The following is a 21,348-nucleotide window of genomic DNA, read 5'->3' as shown; positions in this document are numbered from 1 at the left end:
GTTGCTGGATGATGATGTAATGGTGTGTCTGACCCCTCCCCCCAGCTGAACAACAGCACACATTTGTCCCTACAGAAACATGAGCCTGAACAAGCGGATCCCAATCTTTGAATAATGACATTGAAGGGTCATATTATCATTTTGGATTCTTTTCTTGTGGGTGTAATAACAGTGACCAATGAAAATGATTTTTCTGCAAAGAGGCAAGGATGTACCAAAGGGGTCAAGGTTTGGCAGGTTAGACCAGTTAGTCCCTGCTGGTAGATGTCATGACTACACCATCCATCCATACATCCATCCATCTGTATATCAATCTATACATCGACCCTTCTATCTATCCACAAATCTGTGCATCTATCCATTCATCCATCTATCTAGCTGTCTGCCTGTCTATCCATCAGTCTATCCATCCATCCATCCATCCAGTCGATCCATCCATCCAACCATCCATCTATCTATCTAAACATCAATCTATCCATCCATCTATCCATCCACCTGTCTATCTATCCAACCATCTATCCATCCGTTTATCAATCTATACATTGACCCTTCTATCTATCTATCTATCTATCTATCTATCTATCTATCTATCTATCTATCTATCTATCTATCTATCTATCTATCTATCTATCTATCTATCTATCTATCTATCTATCCTACCATCCATCCACCCATCTATCCGTCTATCCATCCATCTAGCCGTCCACCCATCTATCTATCCAGCTGTCTATCCATCATTCCATCCATCCATCGTCCATCTATACATCCACCCTTCTATCTATCTATCTATCTATCTATCTATCTATCTATCTATCTATCTATCTATCTATCTATCTATCTATCTATCTATCTAGCCGTCTGCCTATCTATCCATCAGTCTATCCATCCATCCCTATCCAATCTATCCAACTGTCTGTCTATCCATCCTACCATCCATCCATCCACTCTTCCATTTATCCGTCCACCCGTCTATCTATCCAGCTGTCTGTCTGTCTATCCATCAGTCTATCCATCTAACCATCCATTCATCTATCCATCCAACCATGTATCCATTCGTCTATCAATCTATACATCAACCTTTCTATCTATCCACAATTCTCTATCTATCTATCTATCTATCTATCTATCTATCTATCTATCTATCTATCTATCTATCTATCTATCTATCTATCTATCTATCTATCTATCTATCTATCCATCCACCTGTCTATCTATCCAACCATCTATCCATCCGTTTATCAATCTATACATTGACCCTTCTATCTATCTATCTATCTATCTATCTATCTATCTATCTATCTATCTATCTATCTATCTATCTATCTATCTATCTATCTATCTATCTATCTATCTATCTATCTATCCTACCATCCATCCACCCATCTATCCGTCTATCCATCCATCTAGCCGTCCACCCATCTATCTATCCAGCTGTCTATCCATCATTCCATCCATCCATCGTCCATCTATACATCCACCCTTCTATCTATCTATCTATCTATCTATCTATCTATCTATCTATCTATCTATCTATCTATCTATCTATCTATCTATCTATCTATCTATCTATCTATCTATCTATCTATCTATCTATCTAGCCGTCTGCCTATCTATCCATCAGTCTATCCATCCATCCCTATCCAATCTATCCAACTGTCTGTCTATCCATCCTACCATCCATCCATCCACTCTTCCATTTATCCGTCCACCCGTCTATCTATCCAGCTATCTGTCTGTCTATCCATCAGTCTATCCATCTAACCATCCATTCATCTATCCATCCAACCATGTATCCATTCGTCTATCAATCTATACATCAACCTTTCTATCTATCCACAATTCTCTATCTATCTATCTATCTATCTATCTATCTATCTATCTATCTATCTATCTATCTATCTATCTATCTATCTATCTATCTATCTATCTATCTATCTATCTATCTATCTATCTATCTATCTATCTATCATCAGTCTATCCATCCAACCATCCATCCATCTGTCTATCCCTATCCATTCACCCACCCACCCATCTATCTATCCAACTGCCTGTTTATCCATCCATCCATCCATCCATGTCTATCCATCCAATCATCCATCCAGCCATCTATCTATCCGTCCACCCATCTGTCTATCTACCCATCCATCCATCTACCCAACTGTTTATGACATTTAAAAGGCACATTATTAAATTAAATTTGGTGAGCACCGTACAAGGATTGATTTTGTTCTTCTCTAAGACAAGAAAATATCTAAGTACACTACTGAAATTACTCAATCCATTATTCAAGAGTACATTATTGAAGATCATGGTCTTAAATATCAATAAAGTAAAACTTGCATGTGGGTTTGCATTGCAAGGGTGTAAACAAAACATAACAAGCCATTAGACTAATCAAGGTCTCCTGTTCTCCGCAGCAGCTTTATGGTGTTTAGGCAGCACTAAGTTCCTGAAGAACCATCACACATCATGGCGTGAGGATACGATCACAGAATAAATCTACACCTGATACCTGCAACTCACCTGATACCAGCCGCCATCTGATACTATCCCTGCCCTGACGTCATTGCTTAGTGCTTCAGTGAAGGGGAAAGACCTGTGACTACATCATCAGCTTTCACAGATGACGCATTCAATCTAGACCTGATCAACTCTGAACTAAAAGATTGTAAAACTGCTACTGGTATATGAACCATTGCTATTTAATGGTGCATGCTAACCATTACTTTTGCACAGGGTTAGGGCTTCAAAATCCATCACCTTCAGTATTATTTTGGGTGCATAACTCATCCCACACAGACATGATAGTTCCTCAAAATGTGCCATTTTTTATGTGCAACTACTTTTCTAAGCAATCAAACTTGCAATAAAATGGAAGAAAAAATAGATTTACCCAAGCCATATCTAGGTATAAAAATAATCACACTTGGGGGTGGCCTCTTGTGAAGAAACCACCTAGGAACCACTCAGAACATTCTAGCAACACTCCAAAAACAACTCATAACACCTTAGCAACCACATAGTAATTCCGTGGCAAACATTCACAACATAAAGTGGGTTTAAATGTGTTTTGGGCTCTCCTGATTCAAGAATAACCTTTATCCATTTACTACAAATAAATCACAGTATAACATTTCAATCTATGTTCACATAGATTGTGCACACATGAAGCTGGTCTGAAATTCAGGCACCTTCCTCAAGCCTTAAAAATAGACGGTAATTACATTCCAGAGCTAAATTAAAAATAAATGATTTCTGGTTTATTAATGGCCTCCTCCGATTCACTGCAGCCATTCCTCATCCAAAGCAGCACACACACAGACACGTCTGTCATATTCTGGCACACAGCAGGGCTGTTTGTTTTCTGTCTGTCTGTTTATTTGTTGTTTGAGAAGCGTTTGTGACAGATTTGTCTCTGCACAAGTGTGCAGGTGTCAAGCACTCAACCTTGTCATACCAATCAACACAATCACACAGAGAAATAGGCCAGAGAGTGAGAGAGAGAATGCACATGAAGTTAAACTGCACATGAAAGAGCCCTAAAAAAGCATGGTATAAGATATTTAAAAACATACAAGACATTTGTTTAAAGCCGCACACACACTTAACAATTGTAAGGCCGATTATGAATGTAAATTGATACTTATGACTGATCGCACTCAAACGCGTCCAGTCAGAGCCAGTTGCATTCAGTCTGCGATTACATTCAGTGTTCAAATTCCATGTGTAAGTATTTAAATCTGCTTCAGTCACAGGAAACAATCGCTGTATGTTCAGCACAGTCTTAGAATGTTTTAGCTAGTCGTTAAATGTGTGCCCGGCTTAAAAGCTTATTGTTGTTCCAAGTCAAAGTATTGAACCAACTCAAAACCAATGCAGTGTGGCAAAAACAAAAAGTCAAACATGGCATTTCAAAAGTTTACAAGATCTAAAAGGGAAGTTTAGGTTCCCTAAAAAGTTTTTTTTTTTATTTCAAATACTGTCATTAAATACTTATAATAGTAGGTAATCCAAGGCACTCGAATCAAGCGAAAAGTAATGTTAAAAAGCCTTTATTTAATCTTGGCTGTTACTTTAAAACTGTCATTAAATGGTTAGTTCACCCAAAAATGAAAATTACCCCATGATTTAATCACCCTCTTAGAGTTACCTTTAAAAAATATCCTGGCTCTTTCAAGCTTTGTAATGGTAGTGAATGGGGCTCAAGATTTTGAAGCCCAAAAAAGTGCATCCATCCATCATAAAAGTAATCCACATGGCTCCAGGGGGTTAATAAAGGCCTTCTGAAGCAAAGCGATGGGGTTTTGTAAGAAAAATAACAATATTTAACTTTACATTACATTACATTATACATTAACTTTATAAACTATAATAACTAAAACAAACAAATAAGTCTGGATAACAAACTCAAGCTTCTCTTCTCATATATCAAAATCCTCCGACATTTCTCTTTAAAAATTCTAGTTTTCGACGTTTAATTCAAGACCGGTGTTTTGTTTTGCTCTATCCTCTGCGCTTCCGTTCTCATCAATACGTCACGCATCGGGTCTGAAGTCTGACTCTTCCACGGGAACTAGACTCGCGTACGGCCCTTGCCGGAAGCCAGTTATTATAGTTTATAAAATTTCAAATATGTATATGCTTCTTACAATTGCTTCACTTCAGAAGGACTTTTAACCCCCTGGAGCCATATGGATTACTTTTATGATGGATGGATGTGCTTTTTTGGGCTTCAAAATGGCGAGCGCCATTCACTACAATTATAAAGCTTGGAAGAGCCAGGATATTTTTTAATATAACTCAGATTGTGTTCGTCTGAAAGAAGATATTCATATACACCTAGGATGGCTTTAGGGTGAGTAAATCATGGAGTAATTTTCATTTTTGGGTGAACCATCCCTTTAACGTCACCAGAATTACAGTGCAATCCTTTTTTAGACCATCAAACTGCTATTCAAGGTATAGTTCACCCTAAAAAAATGAAAATTCTGTCATCATTTTCTCACTCACATGTTGTTTCAAAAACCTGTATGACTTTCTTTCCTCCATGGAACGCAAAAGTAGATGAAAGTGAATTTAAAAAAAAGAAAAAAAGAAAGAAAAACATTGAATGTTTTGTTCCAAAGAAAGAAATAAAATCATATGAATTTGGAACAACATGAGTGAGTAAATGATTAAATGAAAGAATCTATATTTTTGGGTGAACAAATCAGTTAAAGGATAGGAGCATAAAAAAATTAATGAAGAAGCAGCAGCATGTACAACTTCGGTCAGCAGTCTCATGATTGACAGATGCTGTACAAGTCCCTATAATCCAATGTTATTTAGGAAGTCCTCAGAATCCACTTCCTGAAATTTTACATCAGTTGCTGAAGCCTCAGTTTCCTCGAGAAGTCTCCTCTCCAATGCAGCATCCTCTGGGCTAAGCCCCTCCCCTTTGGTAAGAACATACAGGAAGTAGTGGAAGCTGCTGCCATAGTGATAGTGCTTGATAGACCAGTCGTACTTTGCTCGAGCGTAGAGTCTCTTACGGAAATGTGGCTGCGCAAATGTAACCGAGATGAAACGGCCTCCGGGTTTCAAAACACGACTGACCTGTGGGGCAAAACAAATCACCTGATTACTATTACCGGTATTATTATGAGCGTTCCATGCATTATTGTGATAATTACATCTGATTATCTCCACCATCATTATATTCAAATAAACATCAACATTTTCTGCACACCCCATTTGCTGCCCATCCACAGTAGTGGAATTGGGTTAGATATTAAATATGTTAGATATGATCCCATCAGACATGTCGTATATTCCAAGAGCGCACAGAAGACCAATGGCCAAGGTCAGGATTTTCGTTAAATAATAAATAAAATAATACATTTAAAAAAAGAAAAAAGAAAAAATTATAATAATAATAATAATAATGTTTTTTTTTTTTTTTTTTTTTTTTAAATCAAACTGCTAAAAGTATTGTAGTTTAGGGTTAGTATCTTGTTTTTTTTATAGAAATCTTTATTTAAAACTATGTGAACTGTATGACCCCAGTGGTTTTGTACTTTAAGTGTGTGTTTATGTGTTCATAAGAGTATATTTACACTATTGATCAAAAGTTTGGGATCGGTGAGATTTTTTTAAAGATTTTATTGAAAGAAGTCTATTATATGCTCACCTAAGCTGCATTCATTTGATCAAATATATAAAGTAAAATTGTAAAAAAAATTGTGTGAAGTATTACTACAATTTAAAATAAAATGTTTTCCATTTTAATATATTTTAAAATGTAATTTATTCCTGTGATGTCAAATTGGAATTTTCAACATCATTACTCCGGTCTTCAGTATCACATGGCTCTTCAGAAAACCTTTTTTAATATGCTGATTTGCTGTTTAAGAAATATTTCTAATTATAAGCAATGTTGAAAACAGTTGTACTGCTTAATTTTTTTGTTGAAACTGATATATTTATTTAAGGATACTTTGATGAATAAAGTTTATTTGCATTTACAGCATTTATTTAAAAAAAAGAGTCACTTTTGTTCGATTTAATGCATGCTTTTTGAATAAAAGTATTAATTTAGGAAAAAACTGCAGTGTATTTGTGCCCATGAGCATGTTTGAGTGTTTGTGTTTATACTGTAGGTTAGTGTGCATGAGTGTGAGCGCATCACGTGCCCCTGCCACCCATTCTTCATCTGCCTGAAGAAATGAATAATTCACACTTTCAGGTGTCAACATGGAATCTGCTGAGAGTGTGAGAGAAGAGAGAGAGAACAGAAAGAGAAACTTCCAGACTTCCACTGACAACTTTTACAGGAATGAGAAGTCACACTTTCTTTCTCCCAGTTTAAAATAAACGTTTTATAGTTACCTGTTACTTCTAGTTAACCAGTTATCACATGTTAATTCTATATTGATGTGCTTAAACTATGAGTTTTTATTCTTAAAGGGTTAGTTCTTCTATGGAACAGCAAAAAATAGTGTCATAAAAGTGGTCCATATGACCAAAATGTAGATAGTGATTCGCTTAAAATCTTATCTTCTGCTGTATTTCATTCAATTCAAATACGGCAAATCAAGATGTGCTGCACCAGGTTTAACCTCAACAGCTTTGTTTCCATCCACCCGAATTTTGGGATTTTGCATAAAAAATAAATAAATAAATAAATAAATTAAAAAACGCTGGATGGAAACACCATGATGCACATTTATTCTAAAGAAGAAAAAAAAAAACTTGTGATCAATTGAGGCCAATAACTTTAAAAAAAAAACATGCTCATAAACTAAGATGGAAACACATCTACTAAAATAAATCCCTCGAAGAACAACAAAATACATGACTTTGCCTCAGCAAAGGATGTGATTGGATGACTAATTTCATTGCATAGCATCTCAAATATTGATTTAGTCGGTAACACTTTAGTATAGTGAGCACATAAAACTTAACTAAAACTTTTGCCTCAATAAACTCCTAATTTACTGATTATTTATAGTTAAGGTAGTTGTTAAGTTTAGATATTGGGTAGGATTAGGAATGTAGAATGAGGTCATGCAGAATAAGGCATTAATATGTGTTTGAGTACTAATAAATAGCCAATATTCTAGTAATATGCATGCTAATAAGCAACTAGTTAAAAGAACCTAAAATAAAGTGTTACCATTGGTCATTCTGAATTGCCTGAGTCAAAGTCTGTCATCAAAATGGTTGGGTATGATTCCCTCAAGTGTCTCACATAATTGCGTTCCCAAACACCAGGCATCCACCTCCAAACGCAAGATAACATGTGTTTTTTGCATTTCGTCTGCACGCTCTGAGGTTCAAGTAATTTATGATGTACAAAAAAAAAAAGCGTGTAAAGAACCACATTTGGTTTTCAATCACTGAAAATGGGTACAATTCAACAATATGAACATGGAGCTGCTTTGAGATCCCCATATCTATGGGACTGAACTATATAAGGCCTAAATTTACATTACATTTACATTTACATTTAGTCATTTAGCAGACGCTTTTATCCAAAGCGACTTACAAATGAGAGTAGTAGAATCAATTAAATCAACATGAGAACAACAGTATGTAAGTGCTGAGTGAAGTCACAGTTATGTCAGTAAAGTGCTCATAGCGAAATTTTTTTTTTTTTTTTTTAATAAATAAATACACAGATAGGAGAAGAATATTAGTCAAGGTAAGTGCTACTACTACTGGGTCAAGTGCTGACGAAAAAGATACGTCTTTAGCATTTTTTTGAAAATGGCTAGAGACTCGGCTGCTCGGATAGAGCGTGGTAGGTCATTCCACCAGCCAGGAACAGTCCCGGAGAAGGTCCGTGAGAGTGATTTTGTGCCCCTATGTGATGGCACCACAAGGCGCCGTTCACTTGCAGAACGCAGGTTTCTCGAGGGCGCGTAAGTCTGAAGTAGTGAGTTAAGGTATAGCGGTGCAGAGCCAGCTGTCGTTCTGTAAGCAAACATCAGAGCCTTGAATTGGATGCGAGCAGCTACTGGCAGCCAGTGCAGACTGACGAAGAGAGGAGTGATGTGCGCTCTCTTCGGTTCGTTGAAGACCAGTCTTGCTGCAGCATTTTGGATCAGTTGTAGAGGCTTGATAGTGCATGCTGGAAGGCCAGCCAAGAGAGAATTACAGTAGTCCAGTCTGGATAGAACAAGAGCTTGGACAAGAATTTGTGTGGAATGTTCAGATAGGAAGGGTCTAATCTTCCTGATGTTGTACAAGGCAAATCTGCAGGACCGGGTCGTTGCTGCAACATGATCTGTGAAGGTTAGACCATCATCCATCACCACTCCAAGGTTTCTGGCTGTCCTGGAAGGAGTGATGGTTGAAGACCCAAGTTGAACTGAAAGGTTGTGATGAAGTGTTGGGTTTGCACCGATCACAAGCAGTTCCGTTTTTGCAAGGTTGAGTTGGAGGTGGTGGTCCTTCATCCAGGCAGAAATGGCTGTCAGGCAGGCTGTGATGCGACCAGCAACCGTCGGATCATCTGGTTGGAATGAGAGGTAGAGTTGTGTGTCATCAGCATAACAGTGATGGGAGAAACCATGATCCTGAATGACCGATCCTAGTGATGACGTGTAGATGGAGAAGAGAAGTGGACCAAGCACAGAGCCCTGAGGTACCCCAGTAGCAAGATGATGTGACTTGGACACCTCACCTCTCCAAGATACCCTGAAGGACCTACCTGAGAGGTAAGACTCGAACCACTGGAGCGCGGTTCCCGTGATGCCCTTCGACATGAGTGTAGACAGGAGGATCTGGTGGTTCACTGTGTCAAAGGCAGCAGACAGATCCAGCAAGATGAGTACTGATGATTTTGAAGATGCTCATGCCAGTCTCAGGGCTTCAGTGACTGAGAGCAGGGCAGTCTCAGTAGAGTGGCCACTCTTGAAACCAGACTGGTGGTTGTCAAGGAGGTTGTTCTGTGAGAGATAAGTAGACAATTGGTTGAATACAACTCTCTCAAGTGTCTTAGCAATGAAAGGAAGAAGGGATACTGGTCTGTAGTTTTCTAAAAGAGCTGGATTCAGAGTGGGTTTCTTAAGCAGTGGGGTAATCCTAGCCTGCTTAAAAGCTGTTGGAAATGTTCCAGTGTGAAGGGAGGAATTGATAATGTGAGTGAGTGCAGGTAGAATTGAGGAGGAGATGGCCTGAAGAAGAGGAGTGGGGATAGGGTCTAGCGGACAGGTAGTAGGGTGATTGGAAAGAATGAGTTTGGAAACATCTGCCTCAGAAAGCATGGAGAAGGAGGGGAGAATTTGTGTGTTTTCAATTAAGATGTTCTTGTCAGTGTGTGGTGTGGAGAATTGGCCGCTGATGGTTGTTATTTTATGTGTGAAGAAAGTGGCAAAGTCATCAGCTGTAAGAACTGATGTGGGAGGGAGGGGAGGAGGGCAAAGAAGAGAAGAGAAGGTTTTGAAAAGTGTTCGGGAGTCATTTGAGTTGTTAATTTTAGTGTGATAGTAGGAGGTTTTAGCATTGGTGACATTAGTAGAGAAAGAAGAAAGGAGTGACTTATATAAGCTAAGGTCAGTAGGATTTTTAGATTTGCGCCACTTCCTCTCTGCAGCCCTGAGTCTAGACCGATGCTCACGGAGAACATCAGAGAGCCAGGGGGCAGAGTGGGTGGCGCGGGCTGGTCTGGTTAAGAGGGGGCAGAAATCATCTAAGCAGGATGATAGAGTGGTGCAGAGAGTGTCAGTAGCAGTGTTAGTGTCCATTGATGAGAATTGGTTAGTGGGAGGAAGTGTGGATGAGACCGAAGAGGATAGATGAGATGGTGAGAGGGAGCGTAGGTTTCGCCGAAAAGTGACGTGTGGTGGGGTGTGTGATGAGTTGGGGGTCAGGTTGAGTGTGAAAGTAATGAGAAAGTGGTCTGAGGTGTGTAGTGGAGTAACCAGTGTATTGTCGGTGGAGCCACAGCGTGTGTAGATGAGGTCCAATTGGTTACCTGATTTGTGGGTAGCTGAGGTAGCCACTCGCTTGAGATCAAATGAGGCAAGCAGCGTGTGGAAGTCAGCAGCCTGAGGTTTGTGTAGATGGATGTTGAAGTCACCAAGTACTAGCAGAGGAGTGCCATCCTCAGGGAAGGATTTAAGAATAAGAATAAGAAGGATATTCAGATATCTTTTAGACTTACAGGCATGCAAACTTTGGAAAGGGAATATTTATGGCATTCAGACAGGTATGATCTATGCAATTGAGATGATAGAAAAACACAAGATACATTACTAGTTTCAACATTATTTGTTCTTCAGATATTCCTCTTTAAAAAAAAAAAAAAAAAAGTATCAGCTGTATGCAAAGTGACCTACATTTGGTTTTTGACCATCATTAAGATCACTCATTAAGATCTCCCATCTCTAAGTTTGAACCATCAAGGGCCTTTAAATGAAAATACCAAAAGGAAAGTTTGTTAAGAATCAGAATCTAAAAGGATATTAAGATATCTTTAATACTTCTTGAGTTACAGGCATGCAAACTTGAGGCAAAAAAAACAAACAACACAAGTAGTGCTTTTTTTCATTTTTGAATGGTCCCCGTTATAATGAAACAACGATTGCTAAAGTCAAAAGATTTTGCTAATAGACCTTCTGCTCTGTGTAAAAATAAAACAATGATGCTGCCATTTTTCTAAACCCCTGTAAACTGGCTCCAAATCTCAGGTGAAAGTTGTCATTTTTACCCCTTCTCTACAAACTAGTGGAATGCTCAGTAAGTAATATTTTGGCTTTCATCACTATTCATGTTTGTCTTTGTACAGAAGAAATATTAACAAAATCAAAAATTTGAGCCAGGAAAGTTAAATTCAGTTTTTGATATCAGGAATTACATTTCCACTAGTAACAATGTTAATTCTTGACATCAACATTTGAATTTCCACTAGTAAAAACTAGAAATCTTGATATCTGTAATTCTATTTTTACTAGTGAAATGTCACCATAGCCTGCCATTCAAATTCAATTGTTGAAACTAGTTGAAATTCCAATTTCACATATCAGAAATACAATTCTTACTAGTACAAATTTTTGATATCAATAATTACATTGCTACTAGTAAAATGTGATTTTTTTATATCAATAATTCAATTGTCACTAGTTGAAATGTCAGTTCTTGATATCAACAATTGAATTGCTACTAGTAAAAATGTTAATTTTTGATATCTGAAAATGTATTTCTGATATCAATATAATTTCAGATATCTAAAATGGCTTTCGTAACAATCACATTCATATCAGAAACTACCATTTTGACTAGTGAAAATCGAATTATTGATATAAAAAATTAACATTTTTAATAGTACCAATTCAATTTTTGTATTATCAAGAACTGACATTTCAACTAGTGACAACTGAATTATTGATATCAAAAATTATTATTTCAACTAGTAAGAAATCAGTTCTTGATATCAACAATTGAATTTTGAATGGCAGCCTATGGTGACATTTCAGTGAAAATACAATTACAGATATCAAGAATTCTAGTTTTCACTAGTGGAAATATAATTCTTGATATCAAAAATGAGCATTTTAACTAGTGAAAACTGAATTGTTGATATCAAGAATTCACATCCTAAGAATGAATAAAAGTCAAAACGGCTTGCCTTAGGAAACACAACGACGACAAGACACTTCACAACCAATGACATAAAAGACACAATGACAGCAACGAAAGAATTTCTCCCTCTTCCTATTTCTAGTCTATTTTTTATTTGTAAAAGCAAGCAGACCTGCTTTTCCTCTGACAGTAAAAACCATCATCCGTGGTTGTTTCTCTTCGCTAGTGACGTCCCAGCATGAAACACAGTGAACATGACACTAAACAGTTTCTCCTGGGTGAAGTGCCAAATCTGGAGGCGAATCAGATGATCTCAGCTCACCGTTAGCAGCTGATGAGACTAATGATCAGGTTTATTGATCTCTCTCTGCCTCTGATTAATGACGCTCTGACACCTGCTGGGCCATCCAGAAAATCACCAAACCAGTCTCAAGGTGAACGCTAAACCCTGGATCACACACATTACAGCCATACGTCAATGCACCTTTGGTTTGTTGTTGTATTTTGTTTTGCTCTGACACAAAAAGACAGAACGAACGTGTGAAGGACATGAGTTCTTTCAGACATACCGTCTGAATGACAAAGTACTTATCAGAGAGAATAAAAGCAGACCTCATCTGTTGCATTACTGTCATCATTAAAATAATTATCTTGCTCCATTTTATGATGTCAGCATCACACACTTCTGCCATTATGGGTCCTGCAACAATTACATCTAACCTGAAGTTCAAAACACTAATGGTGAACAGAACACTAAGGTTCCTTCCCAAAGCCATCATTACAGACAATCAAAAGCAGCTGATTTAAACCAGTGACTATTAACGTCTTATCTACACATTGATCACAGAATCATTATTTACACACTGCTCTTTAAAGGGATAGTTCACCCAAAAATGAAAATTTGATGTTTATCCGCTTACCCCCAGGGCATCCAAGATGTAGATGACTTTTTTTCTTCAGCCGAACGCAAATTATGATTTTTAACTGCAACCGCTGCCGTCTGTCAGTCAAATAATAGCAGTGATTGGGAACTTGAACAATAAGAGTCGAAAAAACTTCCATAGACAAATCCAAATTAAACCCTGCGGCTCGTGACGGCACATTGATGTCCTAAAACACGAAACGATCGGTTTGTGCGAGACACCGAACAGTATTTATATAATTTTATACCTCTAATACACCACTATGTCCAACTGCGTTCAGCTTCCGGCTAGTGAGGTCTGATGGGTGAGACATCACTTCCGTCATCACAACGCGTTTTTTGACCTCACTAACAGGAAGCTGAACGAAGTTGGACATAGTGGTGTATTAGAGGTAAAAATTATATAAATACTGTTCGGTTTCTCGCACAAACCGAATGTTTCGTCTCTTAGGACATTAATGTGTCATCACGAGCCGCAGGTTTTAATTTTGATTTGTCCAAGCAAGTTTTATTTACTGTTATAGTTGAAGTTCCCAATCACTGCTATTATTTGACTGACAGACGGCAGCGGTTGCAGTTAAAAATCATAATTTGCGTTCGACTGAAGAAAAAGTGTCACCTACATCTTGGATGCACTGGGGGTAAGCAGATAAACCTCAAATTTTCATTTTTGGGTGAACTATCCCTTTAACTATGATCTGAAACAAGGGCCAATCATTCTATGGCCTTCATTTAAAATAAAAAGTTCATAGTTCAAAGTTTTTGTACATGCCTGTATGATTTTGGGTCACACTAAACCTAGTCTTGCATAATAAATGGTATGGAATATTTAGTGTGGATATACATGTATTGGGATGCTGCCCTTCTCCTGGTGCACTTTTCTGTTGTTTTGTTTTGTCTTTAATTGGATGAAGAACTGCTGACTGCTAAGGAAACTTGCAAAAAAAAATCAGCTGCAAATTGGGAAAGGCTGACAGGGGATTTGTGTGTGTGTGTGTGTGTGTGAGAGAGAGAGAGAGAGTGAGAGACAAAGAGTTTGTTGGGTAAGGTTTGTTATTTTGAAACACAAATATTGTGTATGTGTGGAAGTCAGGCTGCAACTTTATTTACATAGTTGCTTTTTTTACATAGATACTTTATTTACATGGATGCTTTTTAAAGACCCCATAAATTCACAGTTTGCTTCCATGTATTCTCATATGTCCAATTTAAAAACGAATTTTTTAGCAAGTGGAATGTATCAGTGTGGATATTTTAGAGTATTTTCTGTCCCTCCATTGAAAATGTTTGGTATACTGTCCATATCCAGAAAGGTAATAAAACATCATCAAAGTAGTCCAAGTAGGTCAGATAGAATTTGGTCAAGCATCGGAAATACATTTTGGACCAAAAATAACAAAAACTACAACTTTATTCAGCATTGTATTCTCTTCTGGAATCCTTTCCATTGAATTGATTCCATTGAACCGATTCCATTGAATCCTTTCATCTGTCAGCGTTGGTAATGCACTTTTACGTCGCCGTGGTTGTTTTTGGCGATTAGGACATCCACGACACTTACGCACCATTTTAAAAAATATAGCAATACCAAAATACAAACAATGCAGAATAGCTTGAATACAGCGTGCGTCTCCCTCAGACTGTAAACGAAGCTCTGGCGCATCGGATAACACATCAGCTGCGTCTTACGTCAGCAGTGTCACTGCGGAATCGTGATCCACACTCCAGAGCAGAAGGGGGCGGTAATGCACCAATAAGCTGGATGCCATCTGCCGTAAAACAGGAAAGAAGAAGAAGCGGAGTCGTGAACGCGAATTGACAACAGACCCGGAAGAGAATACAATTCTGAATAAAGTCGTAGTTTTTGTTATTTTTGGACCAAAATGTATTTTCGATGCTTCAAAATGTCGCGGATGTCCTAATCGCCAAAAACAACCATGGCGACGTAAAAGTGCATTACCAACACTGACAGATGAAAGGATTCAATGGAATCAATTCAATGGAAAGGATTCCGGAAGAGAATACAATGCTGAATAAAGTCGTAGTTTTTGTTATTTTTGGACCAAAATGTATTTTCGATGCTTCAACAAATTCCAACTAACCCACTGATGTCACATGGACTACTTTGATGATGTTTTTATTACCTTTCTGGACATGGACAGTCTACTGTACATACATTTTCAATGGAGGGACAGAAAGCTCTCGGACTAAATCTAAAATATCTTAAACTGTGTTCTGAAGATGAAAGGAGGTCTTACGGGTTTGGAACGACGTGAGTCATTAATGACATAATTTTCACTTTTGGGTGAACTAACCCTTTAAGTGCAAACAATAAGTGTATCCATAATCAAAGTACTCTCTAAATATTCAAAGTGCAAACAGAGAACAAAACAGAGACCATAGCTAAGAAGTGTTTATAGTTACACAGCCCAGCCTAAGTTAGGTTTGATATTGGGAGACAGGTTATTGTATGGAGTTTGCGTTTTACTTTCGCTTTCGAATTCGGGATCGCACATACTCTGTGTATAGGGAACAGTGGTTCTGAATGCGCATACTACAAGACACAACATTTATCAGACTCTTAGGCTGTGTGTCCACCAAGCATTTTTTCCTACTGCTAGTATATTTTTCCAATTGTTTTCAATGGAAGCACGGCGTTTTTAAAGCGCCAGGAGTGTAACGAGGCGCTGACCGTCTATTTCACGCTGTTTTTTACTGGTCACCGTGAGTTGAAGAATGTTCAACTTTGGGTAAACGTAGCGGTCGTCACTGTCACTTTTTACCCAGCTGTCCAATCACAGTAGAGGAGGGGCGGGACAAATACAACACTGACCAACCACCACATTTTGCTTGTACAATGTCAACAGATGACAAGCAGCAGCATAATAATGGAACAAAATTATTTAAAACAAGAACCAGAGAAAATACTTTGCATTGTATTGACATTTTTATATAGAAACAATACAGAAACAAACATGGCGATATCGTGAGACAGCTTTTCACCTCGACGAGAAATCTTGTCGCATTTTAAAATCGTGCCACGAGATCTTGTCACACCCCTATTAAATAATACTAATAATTACCTGAGTAATTGATTCTTTTATTGTCATTACACAACAAAATTAAGTAGTAATCTTTGTAATGTAACCAAAAGCCACAAAACACCAATTTTGACTCCATGGGGTCTTTAAAGTTGGCATGAAATGGAAGTTGCCAAAGTGTGAGCAGGACTTGATTTTGTCCATGCGGTATTGACTAGATGGGCAGGGTTTGCAATTGGTGGATCTCATGTAAGTGACAATTTGTCCCGGCCTTTGCACCAGTAAACACATCATTAGAGACGAGATGTTGCTGCAAGAGGGAAGTTAAATGTAAAAAATTAAAAGAAAAAAGTGATGTGCACAGAACCATTTATAATAAATATTGCAATATTCCATAATTAAGTACCCAAGATTTTGTCTATTACTTTATATAGGTCATATTTTACTTTTTTCACCCTAACTTCATGTTTCACACACACAAAAATAGCAGAAATAAAAAAAATTATTTATCAGCGCTACTTAATTTAGTCTAACTGTGCACAGAGCCGGGCATGTGAGGTTGTGGAAACGTGTAATTTTATGACCTAGAATCTTCCTCCTGCTTGTTAGCAGCCAGAAAGTACTTTAACAAAGCAACTCCCAGCATCCTCCAGGGGCATTAGTAACAGCATGCTCTCATCTTCATATCGTTGTCTGGTGCGCTTTCTCTTCCCCGGCGAGAATGTCTCCTTCAAGGACCCTGAGCTCAAAGTTACCATCTGTCCAGCAGCGAAGAGCATGAATGTGTGTGTATGCAGAAAACCAACACATAGAATTGTGGACAGACTATAATGATAGGTTTCTAGTGTGCTAACAGCTGTCATATCAGCACTCAGCCCTCAGGGAATCAAGATCCTTTACGGCCACTGAGAGCTGCTAAACCTTCCAGACGACGCAATTATCAAACTAACAATCTGTGAAACCGCACAGGTGATGATGAGGTCATTTATTCATCCTTCTCCATTAAAGGCAAAGAGTGTTAATTATTCAATGTGTTTGTATCTCAAAGGAACAAAAATGCTCAAAAAGGTTTAATCAATAATAACGAAGACGAGTAATGCACAAAATGTGCGTCATGGTGATAAATAAATTGTTTAATTAAAACAATGAATATATGAAGAAAAAAAAAAAAAACAGCATAATGCAAAAAAAAAAAAAAAAATTTGGGGTAAGATTTTTTATTTGTTTTGAAAGAAATTAATACTTATTTATTTAGCAATTGATCAAAAGTGACAGTAAAGTCCTTCAGTTTTCACTAAAATATTAAAGGATTAGTTCACTTTCAAATAAACTTTTCGCTACAAATGATTGCCAAAGCTTTTTGAAGAATACGGAAAGCGGAAGTACATTCAAGGCGATCATTTGTATTTATAAAGCATATACAGTTGTATTTTTTTTTTCGAAAACGGCCAATCGTTTCGCTAGATAAGACCCTTATTCCTCGTCTGGTATCATTTAAAGCTCTTTGAAGCTACACTGAAACTATACTTTTGACCTTCAACCATTTGGAGGCAGGCCACTGAAGTCCATTATAATGAGAATAATCCTGGAATGTTTTCATCAAAAACCTTAATTTCTTTTCGAATGAAGAAAGAAAGACATGGACATCTTGGATAACATGGGGGTGAGTAAATTATCAGGAAAATTGTATTTGAAAATCCTTTAAGCAGCAACAGTTAACTGTGATGAAAATAAATGTTTGCAAATCTATAGCACAGCATATTAGAGCACATATATATATTTTACACAATAATTATGTAATTTAGTTTAGTTGTTAGTGGCACATAAAAAATCCACACTTCAGCTTTAAGGACATGCAGTCCGTTAAAAATAACAGACATGTAATTAGCCCTGTCTTTCTTTTCAGTGAATATGATGTGAACTCGTTCACCTTTATGAACTCAGTTCTCTAAACTGTTCATCTTAACCAATCTCACAGCTGTAGCAGAAGTCCATGAGTCACTCATTATGGCTAACGCCTCGAGTTAAGACCAGATCACAACGTGTCTTTATGCAAAGAAGGTGCTGCTGTCTTTGGCTCACAACGCACAGCCATTGTTAATTAAAAGACTCAAAAACATTTCTCACCTTATTAACACTTTAACTGAATCACACAAGCCATCTGGATTGTACTACTAGAAACTTTTTATGTTTAAAATTGCATACTACCATACAACAACTATAGTTTGGTACAATGTAAATAACCTGTATGCATACCCAGTGATGGGTAGTAACTGACTACATGTAATCTGGATTATGTAATCAGATTCCAAAAATGAATTACTTGCAATTAGATTATAATACGGTTTAAAATACTAATCAGACTACAGTTACTTTTTGAATTACATGATTACACATTATTCACACAACAATGGCAGTAAATCAGTCATAATTTATTGATTCTCCCTAATTCTTCTTTTTCACGTTTTAAATGTTCCTTTCTAAAAAAGCATATCGCTTATATACAATGCCCTCCACAATTAGTCAAAAAATTCACAAAATTATAACCTTTCATTTAAGGAAAATAATTGAAAGTGGGGGGAAACTTACATTATGAAATAAATGTTTTTCTCCAAAACATGTTGGCCACAATTATTGGCACCCTTTTATTCAATAATTTTTGCAACCTCCTTTTGCCAAGAAAACAGCTCTGAGTCGTCTTCTTTAATGCCTGGTGAGTTTGGAGAACACCTGACAAGAGATCAGAAACCATTCCTTCATGAAGAATCTCTCCAGATCCTTCAGATTCCAGCTCCATGCTGGTGCTTCTTCTCTTTAGTTCACTCCACTCATTTTCTTGACTGAGATTGCCATATTAGAAGCTTCATTTTGTGCTCAGTGACCCATTTTTCTGTTGGATTTGATGTTTGTTTTGGATCATTGTCTTGATGGAAGATCCAACCACAGCCCATTATTGGATTTCTAGCAGAAGTGGACAGGTTTTGATTTTTTATCTGTTAGTATTTGATAGAATCTATGATGCCATGTATCTGAACAAGATGTCCAGGACCTCCAGCAGAAAAATAGGCCCACAACATTAAAGATCCAGCAGTATATTTAACCATGTGCATGGGGTACTTTTTATCTATGTGTGCACCAAACCCATCTGGTGGGTTTGCTGCCAAAAAGCTCTTTTTTTAGTTTCATCTGACCATAGAAGCTGGTCCCGTTTGAAGTTCCAGTCTTGTCTAACCACTGAATATGCTGGAGATTGTTTCTGGATGAGAGCAGAGGATTTTTCTTGAAATCCTCCAGAACAACTTGTGGGGATGTTGTAACGGAGCAGACTCAGAATAATCCATGTGCAGCTTTATTGGGAAATCGTAGTCATACAGGCAGAGGTCAAACAATGGCAGAGGCAGTGTAATAGGCAAGACAAACTCAGAATCGGGGACAGGCAGAGGGTCAGGGCTGGCGGCAGACAGAGTAGGATAATCCAGAAGGCAGGCAAACAGAACACAAGGCAGGCAGCGGGCAGAATCAGAATAATCAGAACAGTCCAGGGTCATACACAAGATAAACTAACACAGGGAAATAACGCTCAGAATTGTTGGCCGGGGCAAAACAAGACTTCGCGACTGGCAGTGGATTTATGAGTCTTTTATAGTCCAGGAAGATATGGATCAGGTGGTGGGCTAATCAAGATAGCAAAGGAATGTGGGTAATGTAGTTCGGGGATGGTTAATATTCAGGAGATGGTGCCCTCAGGTGGCGATCAGAGGGAGCCACAGAGGTCGTATTCGTGACAGATGTAGGTGCTTTTGATAATTCTTTTTAGGCTTTCTGAGACTCAAGCCTGAACTAATTTCTGCAATTCTCCAACTGTGATCCTTGGAGAGTCTTTGTCCACTCAAACTTTCCTCGTCACTTCACATTAGGATGATTTAGACACACGCCCTCTTCCAGGCAGATTTGTAACATGTTTAGTTGATTGGAACTTCTTAATTATTGCCCTGATGGTGGAAATGGGGATTTTCAATGTTTTAGCCACTTTCTATTTTGTGAAGCTCGACAATCTTTTGCTGCACATCAGAACTATATTCTTTGGTTTTTCTCATTGTGATGAATGATTACGGGAATTTGCCATTTGTGTTTCCTCATGTTTATATTCCTGTGGAACAGGAAGTCATGGCTGGACAATTTCATGCTCCTAGTCACCCTGGTGTGCTAAAAAAATTTAAATATGAATGGGAATGTACTTCAGAGATATTTTACTCATAAGAATTTCTAGGGGTGCCAATAATTGTGGCCAACATGTATTGAAGAAAAACATTTATTTCATAATGTGAGTTTCCCCCCACTTTCAACTGTTTTCCTTCAATGAAAGGTTAGAATTTTGTGAATTTTTTGAATGGAAGATCAAAAGGATAAACAATGCAGATTTATTTCTTTGCTCACATTTACTAAGGGTGAAAATAATTGTGGAGGGCACTGTACATTCAGAAATCCATCTAGTTTTGTGAAATTACACACACAGACCAGCCACTAGTCGAATGGCTATAATTACAGGGAAAATTGGCCACAAAGCATTTGACGTTTGGATTTACAGAAATCATTTCACTTTTTATATCAAATCAACTCCTGATAAACACATTAATTATTATTTGAATTATCACTTAGTAAGCCATTTAACCATGTATTTACGTTTTATTTCATTAAACTCACAAACTCCCAGAAGCTCCCTCCCGAACCCCAGTTTGCGAAACCCTGATGCAATGTAATATTTAATGCACTTCATGTTGTTGATAACAAAGAATAGAATATATTTTCCTCTCTTTGTATTTTTATCTCAATATGGTACAATATTATTCTATTTAATTCAATGAGATAAATGAGATGTGATCTAAATGTAGTCCAAATATATTACCTAAAATGTGTAATGTAATGGATTAACTACAATTTTCGTCATCTAATTTGGAATCAGTAACGGAACACAATTTGTAAGTAATCTACCCAGCACTGTGCATACCCATACAAACATTACAATGAATAGTCTATCCCACGATGCAGTGCGCTCAACTTAACTTTTTATTTTCAGAGTGAGGAATAAAACTGAAGCAATATCCACTCTGATTTGTTACATCTCTTGTTTGACTTGCCAAAAGTCACGGCCAAAAATTAAGACATATATACACAAAATTAGATTAATAATGCAAAACAACTGCATTTATTTCTAAATAGACAACTAGTATAGATGGCAAATGCTGAATGCATATGCAACATAGTGAAGACAAGTAACAATAAAGTACCATACTGCTATTTAAAATATTTAGCACTGCA

General features: G+C 37.4%; 1 protein-coding gene across 4 annotated transcripts in view; it reads right to left on the bottom strand.

Moving 5' to 3' along the window:
• Positions 1 to 21,348, bottom strand: part of ece2a (endothelin converting enzyme 2a) — a 139,075-nt gene that overhangs the window by 18,437 nt on the left and 99,290 nt on the right. For 3 of the 4 annotated variants that reach the window (XM_067362626.1, XM_067362628.1, XM_067362627.1), the window contains one exon: positions 4,237 to 5,595. The exons of the other annotated variant lie outside the window; for it this stretch is intronic. In XM_067362626.1, the coding sequence (XP_067218727.1) occupies positions 5,308 to 5,595 (288 nt within the window). In that variant the 3' untranslated portion in view covers positions 4,237 to 5,307. Of the gene's footprint in view, positions 1 to 4,236; positions 5,596 to 21,348 lie in introns of those variants that run through there. 4 annotated transcript variants of the gene reach the window in all.

The sequence above is a fragment of the Chanodichthys erythropterus genome, chromosome 16 (assembly GCF_024489055.1).
Source record: "Chanodichthys erythropterus isolate Z2021 chromosome 16, ASM2448905v1, whole genome shotgun sequence".
Lineage (NCBI taxonomy): Eukaryota > Metazoa > Chordata > Actinopteri > Cypriniformes > Xenocyprididae > Chanodichthys > Chanodichthys erythropterus.
Note: the sequence above shows the minus strand (reverse complement) of the source record. Positions and strands in the feature narration are given on the sequence as shown.